This window comes from Caretta caretta, chromosome 1 (genome assembly GCF_965140235.1).
Source record: "Caretta caretta isolate rCarCar2 chromosome 1, rCarCar1.hap1, whole genome shotgun sequence".
NCBI lineage: Eukaryota > Metazoa > Chordata > Testudines > Cheloniidae > Caretta > Caretta caretta.
Genome location: NC_134206.1, coordinates 40,518,344 through 40,537,357, shown reverse-complemented (window position 1 = coordinate 40,537,357; position 19,014 = coordinate 40,518,344). Strand labels below are relative to the sequence as shown.

At 45.0% G+C, this 19,014-nt stretch overlaps 1 protein-coding gene across 10 annotated transcripts in view; it reads right to left on the bottom strand.

The window, feature by feature from the left end:
* The window catches only part of ZMYM2 (zinc finger MYM-type containing 2), a 185,814-nt gene that overhangs the window by 85,509 nt on the left and 81,291 nt on the right, over positions 1 to 19,014 (bottom strand). For 9 of the 10 annotated variants that reach the window (XM_075127291.1, XM_048845169.2, XM_075127316.1 and 6 more), the window contains one exon: positions 940 to 1,090. The exons of the other annotated variant lie outside the window; for it this stretch is intronic. In XM_075127291.1, the coding sequence (XP_074983392.1) occupies positions 940 to 1,090 (151 nt within the window). The remainder of the gene's footprint in view (positions 1 to 939; positions 1,091 to 19,014) is intronic. 10 annotated transcript variants of the gene reach the window in all.

The window sequence follows — 19,014 nt, the reverse complement described above, 5'->3', positions numbered from 1 at the left end:
ACAAGTAGTAGTGTAGAAATTTACTGGGTTATAATTTACCACTTCCTCTCATTTTATTAATGTAAAATCTAAACTTCATAATTAAATTTTCCTACCAAAAAAACTACTAGGCTCTGAAAATCTCACACACACGAGACAGGAATATATACATTTTAGTTCTTCCTGATCTTCTTTGTTAAACCTCAAAGTTAAAGTATTGTCGTGTTCCTATCAAAAACTTATTAGTATTTCCAATTTGGTGAACAAACTAATTCACTCTGTCTCCTTTTCCCACTCAGACATCTTGACAGATTTATACACCCCTTTCCCAGAATAAATGTCTTGGCTAAATGACGTATCTCGTGAAAGACACACAGTTGCAATGTCTCATGCATATGGACGGAATTTATTCAGTATTGGATGGTATCAAATATGAAAAAGTACCACGTACATGCATGAAGACTGTACTCTGTAGTACTCTGACTCTGTAGCATCACTGGCGTACACTATTTAATATGTCTCAATGTCCGTCCATCCCCTCCCCCAGTAACCTACAAGCCTCAATACACTGGAAAACTTTTTTTTTTTGGGCGGGGGGAGATTTGGGAATCAATATGCTAAAAGGAAGAGAGGGTTACAATATTCCAAATGGGAGATGACCAGAGCAGGGACTAAAATATTACAAGTCTAGAATATAAAAAGACAGTATGTTTTTCCTTTAAAATCTGCAAAACACTCAAGATACAATAGTGATGAGTGTAATTTTAAAACCTACATGAATTTATATTCTAAAACAGAAAAAATAATCTTAATACAAAGTGAGACTACTTTTGCAAATCTTATGTCTTTTCTTCTTCACAAGAGAAATAAACAGAAATAAAACATGGAAATAAAAAAAAAAGTGTTTTAATTCAAATCTACTCTTATCAGTGATGAAAAGCCACCATCCTTTTCACTTACTTTGTGATTTTGCATATTTTGCTTTGTGTGTGTTCATGCATGCAGTTGAGCAGTATGGCTCCATATATCCATTAGGTCCTATGCACTGAGTCATTTCAAAAAACCTGCACTGAGCTCTGCAACCAGTACAAGTTGTTAATTTGCCATATTTCTAAAACATAAAACAAAGCAAAACAATGCATTAGTCATGACTTTAAGTTACATTACACTAAGTACATAGGAAGATACATTTTCTGCTATTCTCACCTCATTAGAATCTTCCTGTATTACATAAAAGATCTAGAACATTTATTTTGGCAGGGAAGGATGGCTTGGCTAAAAATAAATATTTTTTTAAATTTAAAGCATATTGAAAAAAATTTTGTGAACTGTGTTAGAGCCTAGGTAAGTCTGAGTGGTTACAATAGTTTGGAGGTAATGACATTTATCCCTTCCTGCTAGTGGATTAATGGTGTAATGAAAGAAGAATCTTTTCATGGAGGGAGGTGGGGCGGAAAACTAAAGTTTAAAATAAGGGATACTCTAAGCTCCAAAAAGGACTTCACCCAAGCAGGAAGAAAGGGCACAAGCAATTAGGCACCAAAATAGAACTCAGTAGGATATATGGAAAGTGGGATTTTATGTTAAATGCTAAAAAAGAAAGATTAAAAATGCTTTCATGAAGTTGAAATAAAATACATGGAATCTCTCTGTTTATAGACATGCTTGCCAGAAGCTGTGAATAGGCAACAGGGGATGAATCACTTGATGATTATCTGTTCTGTTCATTCCCTCTGGGGCACCTGGCATTGGCCACTGTCAGAAGACAAGATATTAGGCTAGATGGATCTTTGGTGTGACCCAGTATGGTCATTCTTATGTAAGCAGTAAAACAGGTTTCATCTTAAACCGCTCCTAAGGTAATTTTAGATATAAAGTGGTCATGCTCTTGTGCACCAGTATCTTATAGAAATACCCTGTACTTGACCTTCCACGCTAAATAACTCTCATAAGACTATCAGTAGCAAAATAATTACTGGTGAAATACAACCAACTTTCAGTGGGATCAAACGATCCACTGAGGTTGCCTGATGTTATGCTATACCATGGCTATGATGAATATTGCTGTAGCCAGCAGAGCTAACATTAATATTGTTAGAGCTGAAGCTTTCTGGCTCTGACAAATCCTGAAGAGTGGATTTCTCTTAACTTTACAATATCTTGGGGCTCCTGTCCTGATGCAGTTGAGCCACGTCTAGAAGAGTTTCTATGTACATCAACTGATGACCCAACTGCAAGTTGAGACTTTGGGTGAACTCTAGGTAATTACAACACCGTGATGGTGACCAGTTGATTTTAGACACTCCTCACCCCCATCAGTAGTATCATTCCACCCCACAAGAGCACTCTCAAACCGTGCAGGTAAGTCAAACTAAGCCAAGGTAATCACTGAGTGAACACAAGTAGTACAGATGCCAACACAAACGGAATACACAAAATGGATAGTGCTGATGTCTTATATGAATTTGATACACATCTCAGTTAAGTAAGGATCCAAATGTACACAGAAGCATCAACAAGATACAACACAAAGCCAGTGGCCTCTATCTAGTAGTAGTATACTTGCTCGTAGGTGACCATCTTGAATTTTTCCTTTGAGGGATTACTGATTCATATATCATTATGTTGGATGAAGCCCTTCTAACATTTTAGGTATCTGGAAGCACTTGGAATAAAATCTGTTCCCTAATTTTGTCCAGTAGCCCATGCTTGATGGTAGACTTTTTCAAGAGGAATTTTCTGCAGCATCTTTTCCTAGTAGTTTCCCAAAATCATTCAACATCCAGGGCCCTTCCACTTCTATCAGTCAAGGGAAGGATGTAAGGACATAATTATCCTGTTTGCTGAGGGAACCTCGTTTGGGTACTTTTGGCTCTCTTAGTCTTTAAGGATTTATCATCAGTGACTTAGTCAAATCCAGAAGTCTATGCAGTCACTGGAGAAACTTGTGGAAGGTCAGTTCTTCCAGATCAGAGAGTCTATAATATTCTCTCGCCTCTGTAAAATGACCACCCACCCCAATTTGGTGAATTAATTTGCAACGGATAACAAAGCCTCATGGTACTCCAAAGAGTTTGGCTTCATGACCTGTGCAAGCCACTTTGAGGCATCCTCTGTTGTTGATCCGTTCTGCTTCAAGAGTGGCTGGGTCTGTGCTTATGTGGACAATCCTAGCACCAAGAAGGAGGGATTCAACTCTGGCTTCTATTTAGAGAATCAATCCTTTGAAGGATTCCAGACCAATTTCATGCCCAGCTTACTGGAGATTCTCAGGAGTGCTTCTTGGGGAGTTTGCTCATTGCGGGTGACATTTCTAATCAGATATATGACACCCACATAATTCACTCAACTCCCAAGCAAATGCAAAAGATGCTCACCTGTGAGGAATATCTTGTAGCAGCACTTCTTGAAACCATGTAAAGCAAAATTTAAAGAACTTAGCTATACGGAGCACAGTAAAGACCTCAAGGTAAAGTCTATGGAGGACTAGAATCCAGGAAGAAAGCCCTAAGAGCATTGAGTAATTACTCCAAAATCTATGCAGATAACCACTCAAAAGGTTCTAAGCAAAATCTGGAAGCACCGATGCAATTATGCTAAAAGGGAACTTTATAGATTGATTCTGCTCCTGGACACAGTCTGACAGCAGGAATGCAGTATGCAGGAGGTCAGACTAAATGATCTCGATGGTCCAATTTGGCTTTTACGTCTATGACAAATCACTGAGGCCTCCACAGGATTCTGGACTGGAAGAAGAGATCAAAATTAAACTGTCAGGCCTTGAAGGCTATCAGCACTCCACAGTATAGAAAAACAGAGATGCAAAAAAAATGAGATTTATTATACATTGACTGGAATGTTGGGGGAACACTCTGAAGGATATCCTATGTCTAACAAAGGAATGGTGGACAAAACAGAGTTGCAAAGGCAGCCAGAAAAGGTCACAGAGACCTTATTGCATGTCTGGAATAAGGAAATGGCGTTTAGTATACAATCAGTAGCATAAGTAGCCAGGAGAGCTGGCTGTATTTTAAAGAATCCTTATTCAGGTTACAGTGACAAACCATTCCGATGTGTAGAAAGAACAGTAAATATGGCAGGCGACCAGCTTGGCTGAACAGTGAAATCCTTGCTGATCTTAAATACAAAAAAGAAGCTTACAAGAAGTGGAAGATTGGACAAATGACCAGGGAAGAGTACAAAAATATTGCTCGGGCATGCAGGAGTGAAATCAGGAAGGCCAAATCACACCTGCAGTTGCAGCTAGCAAGAGATGTTAAGAGTAACAAGAAGGGTTTCTACAGGTATGTTAGCAACAAGAAGAAAGTCAAGGAAAGGGCGGGCCCCTTACTGAATGAGGGAGGCAGCCTAGTGACAGAGGATGTGGAAAAAGCTAATGTACTCAATGCTTTTTTTGCCTGTCTTCACAAACAAGGTCAGCTCCCAGACTACTGCACTGGGCAGCACAGCATAGGGAGGAGGTGACCAGCCCTCTGTGGAGAAAGAAGTGGTTCAGGACTATTTAGAAAAGCTGGACGTGCACAAGTCCATGTGGCCAGATGCGCTGCATCCGAGAGTGCTAAAGGAGTTGGCAGATGTGATTGCAGAGCCATTGGTCATTATCTTTGAAAACTCATGGCGATCGGGGGAAGTCCCGGGTTAAAAAGGCTAATGTAGTGCCCATCTTTGAAAAAGGAGGATCCTGGGAACTACAGGCCAGTCAGCCTCACCTCAGTCCCTGGAAAAATCATGGAGCAGGTCCTCAAGGAATCAATTCTGAAGCACTTAGAGGAGAGGAAAGTGATGAGGAACAGTCAGCATGGATTCACCAAGGGCAAGTCATGCCTGACTAACCTAATTGCATTCTATGACGAGATAACTGGCTCTGTGGATGAAGGGAAAGCAGTGGACATGGTGTTCCTTGATTTTAGCAAAGCCTTTGACACAGTCTCCCACAGTATTCTTGCCAGCAAGTTAAAGAAGTATGGGCTGGATGAATGGACTAGAAGGTGGATAGAAAGCTGGCTAGATTGTCGGGCTCAAAGGGTAGTGATCAATGACTCCATGTCTAGTTGACAGCCGGTATCAAGCAGAGTGCCCCAAGGGTCGGTCCTCGGGCCGGTTTTGTTCAATATCTTCATAAATGATCTGTAGGATGGTGTGGATTGCACCCTCAGCAAGTTTACAGATGACACTAAACTGGGAGGAGAGGTAGATACGCTGGAGGGTAGGGATAGGATACAGAGGGACCTAGACAAATTGGAGGATTGGGCCAAAAGAAATCTGATGGAGGTTCAACAGGGACAAGTGCAAAGTCCTGCACTTAGGATGGAAGAATCCTATGCTACAGACTAGGGACCGAATGGCTAGGCAGCAGTTCTACAGAAAAGGACCGAGGGGTTACACTGGACAAGAAGCTGGCTATCAGTCAACAGTGTGCCCTTGTTGCCAAGAAGGCCAATGGCATTTTGGGATGTATAAGTACGGGCACTGCCAGCAGATCGAGGGACATGATCGTTCCCCTCTATTTGATACTGGTGAGGCCTCATCTGGAGTACTGTGTCCAGTTTTGGGCCCCACACTACAAGAAGGATGTGGAAAAATTGGAAAGAGTCCAGCGGAGGGCAACAAAAATGATTAGGGGACTGGAACACATGACTTATGAGGAGAGGCTGAGGGAACTGGGGATGTTTAGTCTACGGAAGCGAAGAATGAGGGGGGATTTGATAGCTGCTTTCAACTACCTGAAAGGGGGTTCCAAACAGGATATCTCTAGACTGTTCCCAGTGGTAGCAGATGACAGAACAAGGAGCAATGGTCTCAAGTTGCAGTGGGGGAGATTTAGGTTGGATATTAGGAAAAACTTTTTCACTAGGAGGGTGGTGAAACACTGGAATGCGTTACCTAGGGAGGTGGTAGAGTCTCCTTCCTTAGAAGTTTTTAAGGTCAGGCTTGACAAAGCCCTGGCTGGGATGATTTAATTGGGGATCGGTCCTGCTTTGAACAGGGGGTTGGACTAGATGACCTCCTGAGGTCCCTTCCAACCCTGATATTCTATGATTTTATGATTCTATGATAAGAAGGTGTCATGGCCCACTACCAGTGTTTCAGAGATTCAAACAGACTTGCAATTAAAGAAGTTCCTATTCTGCTTCATGCTGCAAGCTTGAAACATTACAGTGAGAAAAATCTGTGCTGATGGTATCTAGACAGAATCTCCAAATCCAAACCTAGAGATCTTAATTTGCTTAATGTTTTTATTTTATACTAGAAAGCCAATGTCTTTATATTTTCATCCCATGAGTTTCTATACGGACATAAACTGTACCATAAGTAATACAATTTTCCCAGTGGTACATTAAGGTGTAATTCTATGGAAAGATTCTGGAGGTATCTAATCATAACAACAAAGCTCTCACTGTTTGTCACTGACCCCTACAAGGAGATTTTAACACTTTTGCAATATTGATAGTACAGTGTTTAACACAATATTTTGTATACAAAAATCTCCCTCTCCAATCCCGTTATCACTTCTTCCAACCCTAACTACTGTGCCATCTTTTCTGCTGAATCTTTTTTCCATATCTTGTTTCTACTCTTGTTGGCCCGCCACCAAACTAGTAAATTTGTATGTTAAAACCATCTGCAATCCCAAAAGCATATTAAGTGTATAAACTTTTCAGCTTTTACTTTATGTTAAGTACTAAACAGTATTAGAGACAGTACAGGTGTCTCAGATGGCTTTTGTATGAAATGGTTCTGAGAGACTACAAAAGATGGTTTCCATTTATTCTGCAGTTCTGCTGGTGAGGACCTGCTGTAAAATCTAACCTTTGCTGTAGAAATGAATGATGGAATCTAACTCTTCTTTAACACACAAACAAGTTTCTCTCTCATACAGTTGTGAAGGCAACTGTCAAAACTCAAAAATATAACCCCAAGTGGTGTTCTCGATTTCCAAGATAACAGAAAATCTGCATCAATAGTTCTGAGAAATGTAATGCTCTCCCTTTAATCACAAAGGGTTATTGTTTTTATTTGTTAAGCATCAACAATATGCTCAGTCCAATAGACAAGATAAATAATAAGACAGTCCTGACCCTGGAAGCATTACAATCCTGAAAACAGAAGGAAAAAAGATAAACCAAGATACACTAAGAGAGTGAGAGGAAGAAGTTACCTTAGATAAATTTTTAAAGTCTTAAATATTGTGGGCCTTAAGGAAAAAATGGGTCTTCAGACAGGATGCAAATAAAGAAACTATAGAGATCCTCAACACCGGAATTGAAAAGGCTTTCCAAGCAGGGGCAGCTTGAAGACTGACCGAAGGAAAAGGAAATAAAGCAATCAAGAGGGCACTGAAGCTAGCATCGCTGGCAGCCCAACACTGTAGCATTTAATTTCAGAAAGGGGAACTACACAAAAATAAAGAAGTTAGTGAAACAGAAATTAAAAGGTACAGAGCCAAAACTGAAATCCCTGCAACCTGCATGGAAACTTTTTAAAGACACCATAATAGAGGCTCAACTTAAATGTATACCCAAATTAAAAAAAATAGTAAGAGAACCAAAAAAAGGGGCACTGTGGCTAAACAACAAAGTAAAAGAAGCAGTAAGAGGCAAAAAAGCATCCTTTAAAAGTGCAATTTAAATCACAGTGAGGAAAATAGAAAGGAGCATACACTCTGGCAAATGAAGTATAAAAAGATAATTAGAAAGACAAAAAAGAATTGGAAGAACAGCTAGCCAAAGACTCAAAGTAATAGCAAAAAAAATTTTAAGTACATCAGAAGCACGAAACCCACTAACCAACCAGTGGGGCCACTGGAAGATCGAGATGCTAATGGAGCACTCAAGGACGATAAGGCCATTGCAGAGAAACTAAATGAATTCTTTGCATTGGTCTTCATCGCTGAGGATGTGAAGGAGACTCCCAAACCTGAGCCATTCTTTTTAGGTGACAAATCTGATGAACCATCCCAGATTGAGGTGTCATTAGAGGTGGTTTTGGAAGAAACTGATATTACTGTTTAGTTTAAGTCACCAGGACCAGATGGTATTCACCCAAGAGTTCTGAAGGAACTCAAATGTGAAATTGCAGGACTACTAACTGTACTCTGTAACCTATCATTTAAATCAGTTTCTGTACCAAATGACTGGAGGGTAGCTAACGTGATGCCAATTTTTAAAAAGGGCTCCAGAGGTGATCCCGGCAATTAAAGGCTGGTAAGTCTGACTTCAGTACTGGGCAAACTGGTTGAAACTATAGTAAAGAACAAAATTGTCAGACACATAGATTAACAACAGGTTTAAACAAACAAAAGGAAATATTTCTTCACACAACGCACAGTCAACTTCTGGAACTGTTTGCCAGAGGATGTTGTGAAAGCTAAGACTAACAGGGTTCAAAAAAGAACTAGATAAATTCATGGAGGATAGGTCCATCAATGGCTATTAGCCAGGATAGGCAGGGAAGGTGTCCCTAGCCTCTGTTTGTCAGAAGCTGGGAATGAGCATCAGGGAATGGATCACTTGATGATTACCTGTTCATTCCCTCTGGGGCACTGGCATTGGCCACTGTCAGAAGACAGGATACTGGGCTAGATGGACTTTTGGTCTTACCCAGTATGACTGTTCTTACGATAAAGGGGGTAGGAAGGAATACAAAGGAACTTCTTAACTTTTCAAACTGATGGTGACTTTAAACATTACTATTTCATTATTCATTTTAGAAATACGTGGAAACTCAGAGAGCTAATATGATAGTTAGATGTGGTGGCAGAGATGGTAGCTGACGAAGACTGACAGATTTCAACCTTCCACCCCTATTTCCAGTTATCTTCAACTATGCCCATAAGGAAGTACAGAAAAGCAGATGGGTTCCCTCCACAAAAGCTATACAACAGGATATAAAAACTCTTTCTATGCCTTCCCAAAGGGTCATTTACCCAACTGCCAAGACTTCCAGTTTTCCACCATCCTCTACAGTACACTGGCATAGCCAGAATCAAAGGCAAGTTTTAAGAACACAAATTAAGGGAGAGCATAAATTAAAAATATGAAATAAAATAATTAAAATAAAATAAATTGTTTAGATAATGGCATAGAGAGTACACTTCTAAATTTGCAGAGAATACCAAGCAGGGAGGGATTACAACTGCTTTCGAGGATAGGATTAAAATTAAAAAAGCTCTGGACAAACTGGAGAAATGATCTGAAGTAAATAGGATGAAATTCAATTCGGACAAATGCAAAGTACTACATTTAGCCCTGGTCTACACTAGGACTTTAGGTCGAATTTAGCAGCGTTAAATCGATGTAAACCTGCACCCGTCCACACAATGAAGCCCTTTATTTCGACTTAAAGGGCTCTTAAAATCGATTTCCTTACTCCACCCCTGACAAGTGGATTAGCGCTTAAATCGACGTTGCCGGCTCGAATTTGGGGTACTGTGGACACAATTCGATGGTATTGGCCTCCGGGAGCTATCCCAGAGTGCTCCATTCTGACCGCTCTGGACAGCGCTCTCAACTCAGATGCACTGGCCAGGTAGACAGGAAAAGAACCGCGAACTTTTGAATCTCATTTCCTGTTTGGCCAGCGTGGCAAGCTGCAGGTGACCATGCAGAGCTCATCAGCACAGGTGACCATGATGGAGTCCCAGAATCGCAAAAGAGCTCCAGCATGGACCGAACGGGAGGTACGGGATCTGATCGCTGTTTGGGGAGAGGAATCCGTGCTATCAGAACTCTGTTCCAGTTTTCGAAATGCCAAAACCTTTCTGAAAATCTCCCAGGGCATGAAGGACAGAGGCCATAACAGGGACCCGAAGCAGTGCCGCGTGAAACTGAAGGAGCTGAGGCAAGCCTACCAGAAAACCAGAGAGGCGAACAGCCGCTCTGGGTCAGAGCCCCAAACATGCCGCTTCTATGATGAGCTGCATGCCATTTTAGGGGGTTCAGCCACCACTACCCCAGCCGTGTTGTTTGACTCCTTCAATGGAGATGGAGGCAATACGGAAGTAGGTTTTGGGGACGAAGAAGATGATGATGAGGAGGTTGTAGATAGCCCACAGCAAGCAAGCGGAGAAACCGGTTTTCCCGACAGCCAGGAACTGTTTCTCACCCTAGACCTGAAGCCAGTACCCCCCGAACCCACCCAAGGCTGCCTCCTGGACTCAGCAGGCGGAGAAGGGACCTCTGGTGAGTGTACCTTTTAAAATGCTATACATGGTTTAAAAGCAAGCATGTGAAAGGATTACTTTGCCCTGGCATTTGCGGTTCTGCCTTTGCAAAAGGTTTCTGGGGAGGGCAGCCTTATTTCGTCCTTCATGGTAGGACACTTTATCACTCCAGGCCAGTAACACGTACTCGGGAATCACTGTAGAACAAAGCATTGCAGTGTATGTTTGCTGGCATTCAACCAAAATCCGTTCACGCGGTGGGAGGAGGCAAAATGCGACCTTGTAACGAAAGCACATGTGCTATGTATGTAATGTTAACAGCAAGGTTTACCCTGAAAGAGTGTAGCCACTGTTTTATAAAATGTGTCTTTTTAAATACCGCTGTCCCTTTTTTTTTCTCCACCAGCTGCATGTGTTTCAATGATCACAGGATCTTCTCCTTCCCAGAGGCTAGTGAAGCTTAGAAAGAAAAAAAAACGCACTCGCGATGAAATGTTCTCCGAGCTCATGCTGTCCTCCCACACTGACAGAGCACAGACGAATGCGTGGAGGCAAATAATGTCAGAGTGAAGGAAAGCACAAAATGACCGGGAGGAGAGGTGGAGGGCTGAAGAGAGTAAGTGGCGGGCTGAAGACAGGGCTGAAGCTCAAATGTGGCGGCAGCGTGATGAGAGGAGGCAGGATTCAATGCTGAGGCTGCTGCAGGACCAAACCAGTATGCTCCAGTGTATGGTTGAGCTGCAGCAAAGGCAGCTGGAGCACAGACTGCCACTGCAGCCCCTCTGTAACCAACCGCCCTCCTCCCCAAGTTCCATAGCCTCCACACCCAGACGCCCAAGAACGCGGTGGGGGGGCCTCCGGCCAACCAGCCACTCCACCACAGAGGATTGCCCAAAAAAAAGAAGGCTGTCATTCAATAAATTTTAAAGTTGTAAACTTTTAAAGTGCTGTGCTTAAAGTGCTGTGTGGCATTTTCCTTCCCTCCTCCACCACCCCTCCTGGGATACCTTGGTAGTCATCCCCCTATTTGTGTGATGAATGAATAACGAATGCATGAATGTGAAGCAACAATGACTTTATTGGCTCTGCAAGCAATGATTAAAGGGAGGAGGGGAGGGTGGTTAGCTTACAGGGAAGTAGAATGAACCAAGGGGCGGGGGGGTTCATCAAGGAGAAACAAACAGAACTTTCACACCGTAGCCTGGCCAGTCATTAAACTGGTTTTCAAAGCTTCTCTGATGCCTACCGCGCCCTCCTGTGCTCTTCTAACAGCCCTGGTGTCTGGCTGCGCGTAACCAGCAGCCAGGCGATTTGCCTCAACCTCCCACCCCGCCATAAACGTCTCCCCCTTACTCTCACAGATATTGTGGAGCACACAGCAAGCAGTAATAACAGTGGGAATATTGGTTTCGCTGAGGTCTAAGCGAGTCAGTAAACTGCGCCAGCGCGCCTTTAAACGTCCAAATGCACATTCTACCACCATTCTGCACTTGCTCAGCCTGTAGTTGAACAGCTCCTGACCACTGTCCAGGTTGCCTGTGTACGGCTTCATGAGCCATGGCATTAAGGGGTAGGCTGGGTCCCCAAGGATACATATAGGCATTTCAACATCCCCAACAGTTATTTTCTGGTCTGGGAATAAAGTCCCTTCCTGCAGCTTTTGAAACAGACCAGAGTTCCTGAAGATGCGAGCATCATGCACCTTTCCCGGCCATCCCACGTTGATGTTGGTGAAACGTCCCTTGTGATCCACCAGAGCTTGCAGCACTATCGAAAAGTACCCCTTGCGGTTTATGTACTCGGCGGCTTGGTGCTCCGGTGCCAAGATAGGGATATGGGTTCCGTCTATAGCCCCACCACAGTTAGGGAATCCCATTACAGCAAAGCCATCCACTATGACCTGCACATTTCCCAGGGTCACTACCCTTGATATCAGCAGATCTTTGATTGCATGGGCTACTTGCATCACAGCAGCCCCCACAGTAGATTTGCCCACTCCAAATTAATTCCCAACTGACCGGTAGCTGTCTGGCGTTGCAAGCTTCCACAGGGCTATCGCCACTCGCTTCTCAACTGTGAGGGCTGCTCTCATCTTGGTATTCATGCGCTTCAGGGCAGGGGAAAGCAAGTCACAAAGTTCCATGAAAGTGCCCTTACGCATGCGAAAGTTTCGTAGCCACTGGGAATCATCCCAGACCTGCAACACTATGCGGTCCCACCAGTCTGTGCTTGTTTCCCGAGCCCAGAATCGGCGTTCCACAGCATGAACCTGCCCCATTAGCACCATGATGCATGTATTGGCAGGGCCCATGCTTTCAGAGGAATCTGTGTCCATGTCCTGATCACTCACGGGACCGCGCTGACGTCGCCTCCTCGCCCGGTATCGCGTTGCCATGTTCTGGTGCTGCATATACTGCTGGATAATGCGTATGGTATTTAATGTGCTCCTAATTGCCAAAGTGAGCTGAGCGGCCTCCATGCTTGCCTTGGTATGGCGTCCGCACAGAAAAAAGGCGCGGAACGATTGTCTGCCGTTGCTCTGACGGAGGGAGGGGCGACTGACGACACGGCTTACAGGGTTGGCTTCAGGGAGCTAAAATCAACAAAGGGGGTGCCTGTACATCAAGGAGTATTTCAGGCAGGACTGCACGGACGGTTCCAATAAGAAATGGTGCACCTAAGTTATCGTTCTTATTGGAACAAGGAGGTTAGCCTGGCCTCTGATTGATACATGGCTAGATTTACCTCGCTGCACCTTCTCTGTGAGTGACTGCAGTGTGACCTAGAGGAATGAGTCCCCTAGACAGGGGAGGAGGCAAATGAGTACAAAATAAATCTGGTCTATTTCTTGTTTTGACCCACTCCATCTATCTTTTACATCTTTGGCTGGCAGCAGACGGTGCAGAAGGACTGCATGCCATCCACATCTCATGGCTGCTCGGCAGAAGATGGTACAGTACGACTGCTAGCAGTCCGTATCGCCTGCCCGCTCACCATAAGACGGTTCAATAGGACTGACTGCAGGACTAAAGAGAATGACCTGGTCAAGTCACTCCAAATTTAGTCCCTGTGCCCACGTCTGCCCAGGCGCTCCTGATCGACCTCACAGAGGCGACCAGGAGCACCTCAGACATGACGATGACGGCTACCAGTCGTACTGTACCGTCTGCTGCCACAAGGCAAGGGGTTGCTGCTACTGTGTAGCAATGCCGTACCGCGTCTGCCAGCACCCAGGAGACATAGGGTGACGGTTACCTGAGCGGGCTCCATGCTTGCCATGGTATGGCGTCTGCACAGGTAACTCAGGAAAAAAGGCGCGAAATGATTGTCTGCCCTTGCTTTCACGGGGGGAGGGAGGGAACGGGGGGCTGACGATATGTACCGAGAACCACCCGCGACAATGTTTTAGCCCCATCAGGCATTGGGATCTCAACCCAGAATTCCAATGGGCAGCGGAGACTGCGGGAACTGTGGGATAGCTACCCACAGTGCAACGCTCCGGAAGTCGATGCTTGCCTCGGTACTGTGGAAGCGCTCCGCCGAGCTAATGCACTTGATGCACTTAGAGCATTTTCTGTGGGGACACACACACTCGAATATATAAAACCGATTTCTAAAAAACCGACTTCTATAAATTCGACCTAATTTCGTAGTGTAGACATACCCTTAGGAAGGAACAATCAACTGGACACATACAAAATGGGAAATGACTACATAGGAAGGTATACTTTGGAAAGGGATTTGAGGGGTATAGTTACTCACAAGCTAAATATGAGTCAATAGTGTAGCACTGTTGCAAAAAAAGCTTACATCATTCTGGAATGTATTAGCAGGAGTGTTGTAAGCAACACACAAGAAGTAATTCCTTCTGCTCTACTGTGCGCAGATTAGGCCTCAGGTGGAGTAATGTATCCAGTTCTGGGCATCACATTTCAGGAAGGATGTGGACAAAATTGGAGAAAGTCCAGAAGAGAGCAACAAAAATGATTAAAGGTCTAGAAAACATGACCTAGGTGGGAAGACTGAAAAAAAATGGGTTTGTTTAGTCGTCGTCCCCGCCCATCCCCACATCCCTTCAGTGGCAGGGCTCTGGGCTTTACCCTTGGAGTGGTGGGGCTCTGGACTTCAGCCCCACCCCACCCGGCTTCAGCAGGGCAAGTCTAACCGGGGGGGGGGGGGGTCCCTGAAGAGGGACAGGGAAGAGGGCTGGGAGAGAGAAATGGAGGGAACAAATTGAAGAGAATACACCAATTCTACTATGTGCAAGACCCATTGGTCTGAGCAGTGGCGTAGCCAGGTGGAAAAAACAGGGGGAGCGGAGATAAAAAAGGTGCCACCCTCTGGTACTCAAGGACCCCCCTCCGCCACCGCAATGCCGCCGAAGACCAGAGCGAGTGAAGGACCCAATGCTGAAGTGCTGCTGAAGACCCGGAGCGCCACCGGGTGAGTATCGGGGGTGGCGCCTTTTTTTATCTCCACTCCCCGACCCGCCACTGAAGACCCGGAGCGCCAGCGGGTGAGTAAAAATGTAAAAGGCGCCGAAGATTTTAAAAGGCGCTACTTCTGCTCGGTAGGGGAGCAGCCGCTGCACCGCTCCTCCCTAGCTACGCTACTGGGTCCGAGGTGATCCAGGCCCAGGCATAGTAGAAATGAGATAGACTGTTCACAAAATGGTGAAAAGGATCTGGTCTGATGCATCACACCCAGGCACCCCTTCAAAGGGCAAGTCCTGAATTGTTTGCTGGACCTTTTGCGGAAGGCTCGAAGCCTGCAGCCACAAGCTCCTTCTCACGGCAATGGTGGTTGAGATAATGCGGGTTGCTGAGTCCATTGAGTCTAGAAAGGCTTGCAAGGAGGTTCTTGGTCTGGCCTGGATTCAGTTGGAAGCAACTCTTTAAACATGGTCAGAGTGTCCCAAGAATTAAAACTGTAGCAGCTGAGGACTGCTTGCTCGTTGGCAATACGAAGCTGGAGTCCTCAAGTAGAGCAGACCTTTCAGCTGAAGAGGTCCAGCTTCTTCGCCTCTTTATAGTTGGGCATTGGTCTCTGCTACCCTTACCTCTCCTTTTCATTTGCGGCCACCACAATTAATGTGCCCGGCTGAGGGTGAGTAAATAGGTACTCAACCCTTTTGAGGGTACAAAGGACTTTCTTTCCACTCCTTTGGCTGGGGGGGCAAGAGAGGCAGGTGTCTGCCATAGAGTCTTGGTGGTGTTTTGGATGGTCTTAATCAGGGGTCAGGCCACCCCTGAAGGAACTTTGGGTGTCAGTATGTCCACCACAGGGTCAGTTTCCTTCGACACCTCTTCTGCCTGGAGGCCCAAGTTCTAAGCCACTCTCTTGAGTAGCTCCTGGTGTGCTCTGTTGTCCATAGCTAGTAATGTGGCAGACGAGCCAGTCATTGCCTCGTCAGGGGAGGATGAGGATGATGCCCTTGGTGGCACTGGGTCCTCTCGTCCCTGCAGGTTGTGGAGATCCCCCCTGCGCTGATATCTCTTGCATAGTGCCAGGGACGATACTGGCCCTGGTGCTGGCTTCGGAGCCTAGCAGTGGTTCTTCAGCAATAGATGATGTTGGGGTAACCCGCCTTTCTGAGGTGACCAACAGAGACCTCGAGCCTGGCCCTTGGGCTTAGTGGTACACCCACATAGTCCAGAAGGGCCACTGCTAGCCCCTGCTATTGTGGTGGCCAGGGCATCCTGAACTACTGCCCCTCCTCCTGTCTTGATTGGTGCTGAGAGCAGCGCTGGCTCTGTTCTGACATGTACAACTCCAACTGAGCCCAAAGATGACTCAATTCCTGGTGACCACAGTGGTGCCGAACAATGCATTGCCAGAGAGAATTGCCAAGGGGAAGGCGACCAGTGCCACCTCATGGCAGGTTTACTGTTAGAAAGCATAGCACCTCTCTGTGGTGTCGGGGGCAGTGCCAGGGACAGTGAAGCTGTACAGCTATGAGGTTCCTGGCCGCCCAGAACATGTCCTGGGTAGACAGAAGATCCAGCTCCTCCACCTGGCTCTCCCGCACAGGGAATCCACCAGTACTGGAATCAATAGACCTGTCTGTGCGGTCGGAGTCAGGAGTGCCAGTTTAGCTAGAGCAGGGGCTCAGTGTCCTGCCATGAGACACATTCCACTAGCGCTTTCATGCTCCACTGCTCTAGTTGTAGACGAATGCCCCCTCTCAGATTTATTTTGCTTGTTGTGTGGCACCGGCGAATGAGAGCAGTGCTTGGTAGCCACACTGGAATTGTTCGGTGCCAGGGAGCAGCAGTGCCGAGAGTCTCTAGACCCAAAGTCCTTTTATGACACTGCAGCCTCTCTCACTGAGGCTGGTGTCTTCCGTACTGAAGCACTGGGTTTCAGATCTGACACAGACTGGGGACGGAGAGCTGGCTCCATGAAGAGAAAGTTTAACCTAAAGTCCCTCCCCTTCTTGGTTCTTGGGTGGAAGCTTTCAACAGGTGCAAGATCTGCAGTCTGGTGTGCTTCTCCCAAGCACTTTAAACAAGAGTCTTGGGGATCGCCCCAGGAATAGGCTTCTGACAGGACCCACATAATTTAAACCCTTGAGAATGAGGCATGCCCACCTGTAGCCTATATGGTACCAAGTACAAAAGCTGACTATTTCAAAACTGTCAACTCAGTGGGAGACAGAGTTCTTTTTGGAGCAGATGCCTTAAGAGGTGAGGCAGTGTTCCTCTTCCTGAGACCTCTGGATCCTTCCCCTTTCTGGAGGAGTGTTGAGCCGAGGTAAAAGCGGCACTAGATCTGTCCGCAGACAGAGGTATGGGGGGGTTCTGCCACCTGGCTCTGAAGCAGCATGAAAGGGCGCTCCATCATAAGAAGCCTGAGCTTGATCTCCCAGTTCTTACTGTCTCTGGATTTAATGGCTAAACAAAAGTTATAGTCCCATGGGATGTGCAACCTTCCTAGACAGCAAATGCACTTGGAGGTGCCGTCACTAACTGTGATGGCCTCCCAAGCAACCAAGGCAGTGTTTGAAGTTTGAAGAGTCATAAATGTCCTCCTGAGGAAGGCAAGCATCTCCAAATAGAGAAGAGAGGGGAAAAGGCACTCCTCTCACTAGCAAAACAAAAACAAACCTAAACTGACACTACGCAAAACGTTCTAATTTGACAAGACATGCTCAAGGCAGATACACTAAAGTTGGGTCTCAGGCTGAGGCAACTGAGAAAAACTGATAGCAGTTCATCCACACAGCCCTGTATAGCCTCAGTGTGGGGCCAGAAGATGTGTAGGCTGCACACAAGGGCCAAATGGGTACAGCTAGTGAAAACCTCCAATCGACAGCAAATGGGGTGCATGTGTACCTTAACTGGAATGCCCATAGGGACACGACTCAAAGAAGAAGGGGATCAAGAGAGCAAGATGCTTTCCTGAGGGACTGAATGTGAAGTGCCTCAGAGAGCAAGGAAAGCAGAGAAACAAATACCGAGTGGGGACTGGTACTAGAATGGTAGTAGATTGTTTCTTGTATTAACAGAGTCTTCTGTGAATTTAGCTAGAAGTGGTGGTAAACCATTAGGAGACAAGGGCAACCTGCGCTTCTACATAGAAGAAATTGTAAATGGTATGGTACAGTATTACCCAATGCCTTTAGAAAGGAGATGGGGAATGTTTTGTAACGTTCTTCTATCCTCCAATTCCCCTAGCAAGTGAAAAATTTAGAGTAACTGACGACATTTTTAGATCTGATAGTGGACACGGGGATAGGACCTCTATTTTTCAAGTTATCGATGTGTGTATTTGACAGTCCATAGCTGGTCCACATCCCAAGAGGAATTTGAAAGTGCAGAAAGCATTTCTTATCTTTCTAGAGGAGAAAGCAACAACAAGATATATAGGCTGTATAGGAGAATGAAAAATCAGGGAAAGATTAATCTAAATTTGATGGCAACAAGCCCTGGTTTCTGAAACTCACTGACTAAACTGACCAAGTTTTGCAACAGCTCAAGGTAAATTAATGGAGTTCTTACTGAACATAAAAAAAGAACAGTACCATATCTTTAGCAACTGATGCTTTTTCAAATTTTATTCTGCCCCTAAATCTTCAATATGCTACTTATTTTTGTACTAACAGGCATAGTTGCTTACATAAATTATTTGGGGGAACTAAGATTTTGGTGGCTGGATAGGAGAAAATTTACACTTGCAGCAGTTCGATGGGATAAGCATATTAACTGTATAGTTCTGCTAAAATGAACAGAAAGTAACGTTGGTATTTATATTACCAACGTTACATTTCAAAGGTAACAGCTATTAGAAAGGAAGGGCAGTTCACACCTCACATCTTTGTTTAAAAAATTATCTAAATTCAGGATACACTGCATATTTTACTGTTTACTCTTGAAAAGTTCTCGGCAACACCATTAAGTCTTGAAACACTTTAAAAATGGAAGATTAAATCCTAGTAAACTCTGCAACAAGTGGTAGATTTTGCAGCTAAACTTAACACCAAGGAAAGCGCAATTCTCTTTCAACAGAATAGGAACAGAAAAAGCTTGTCTTGTTCATGATATTGAGGGTGGAGGTAGGAAAGACTACAGATTACATGAGACAACAAGGTGAAGAGGTGAGCCAAGAAACTCAGCGTGCCCAGTGAAGTCCCCTGTGGTGATCAGTCAGAAAGCTGTCAGAGAAAGAAGGGGGCTAGCAGTAAACCAGAGTCTGAGCAGAGAGGAGTGTGATAAATGGAGAGAAGTTCAAAAGAGGAGACAAAGATTTGAGAAGAAAGGTGAGTTTGCCTTCTGCTTCTATGGCAGCCTCAGGGAAGAGGTGCTGCACAGATGCTCTATGCAGATGCTGAGTTCAGTGCAACAGGAAAGATA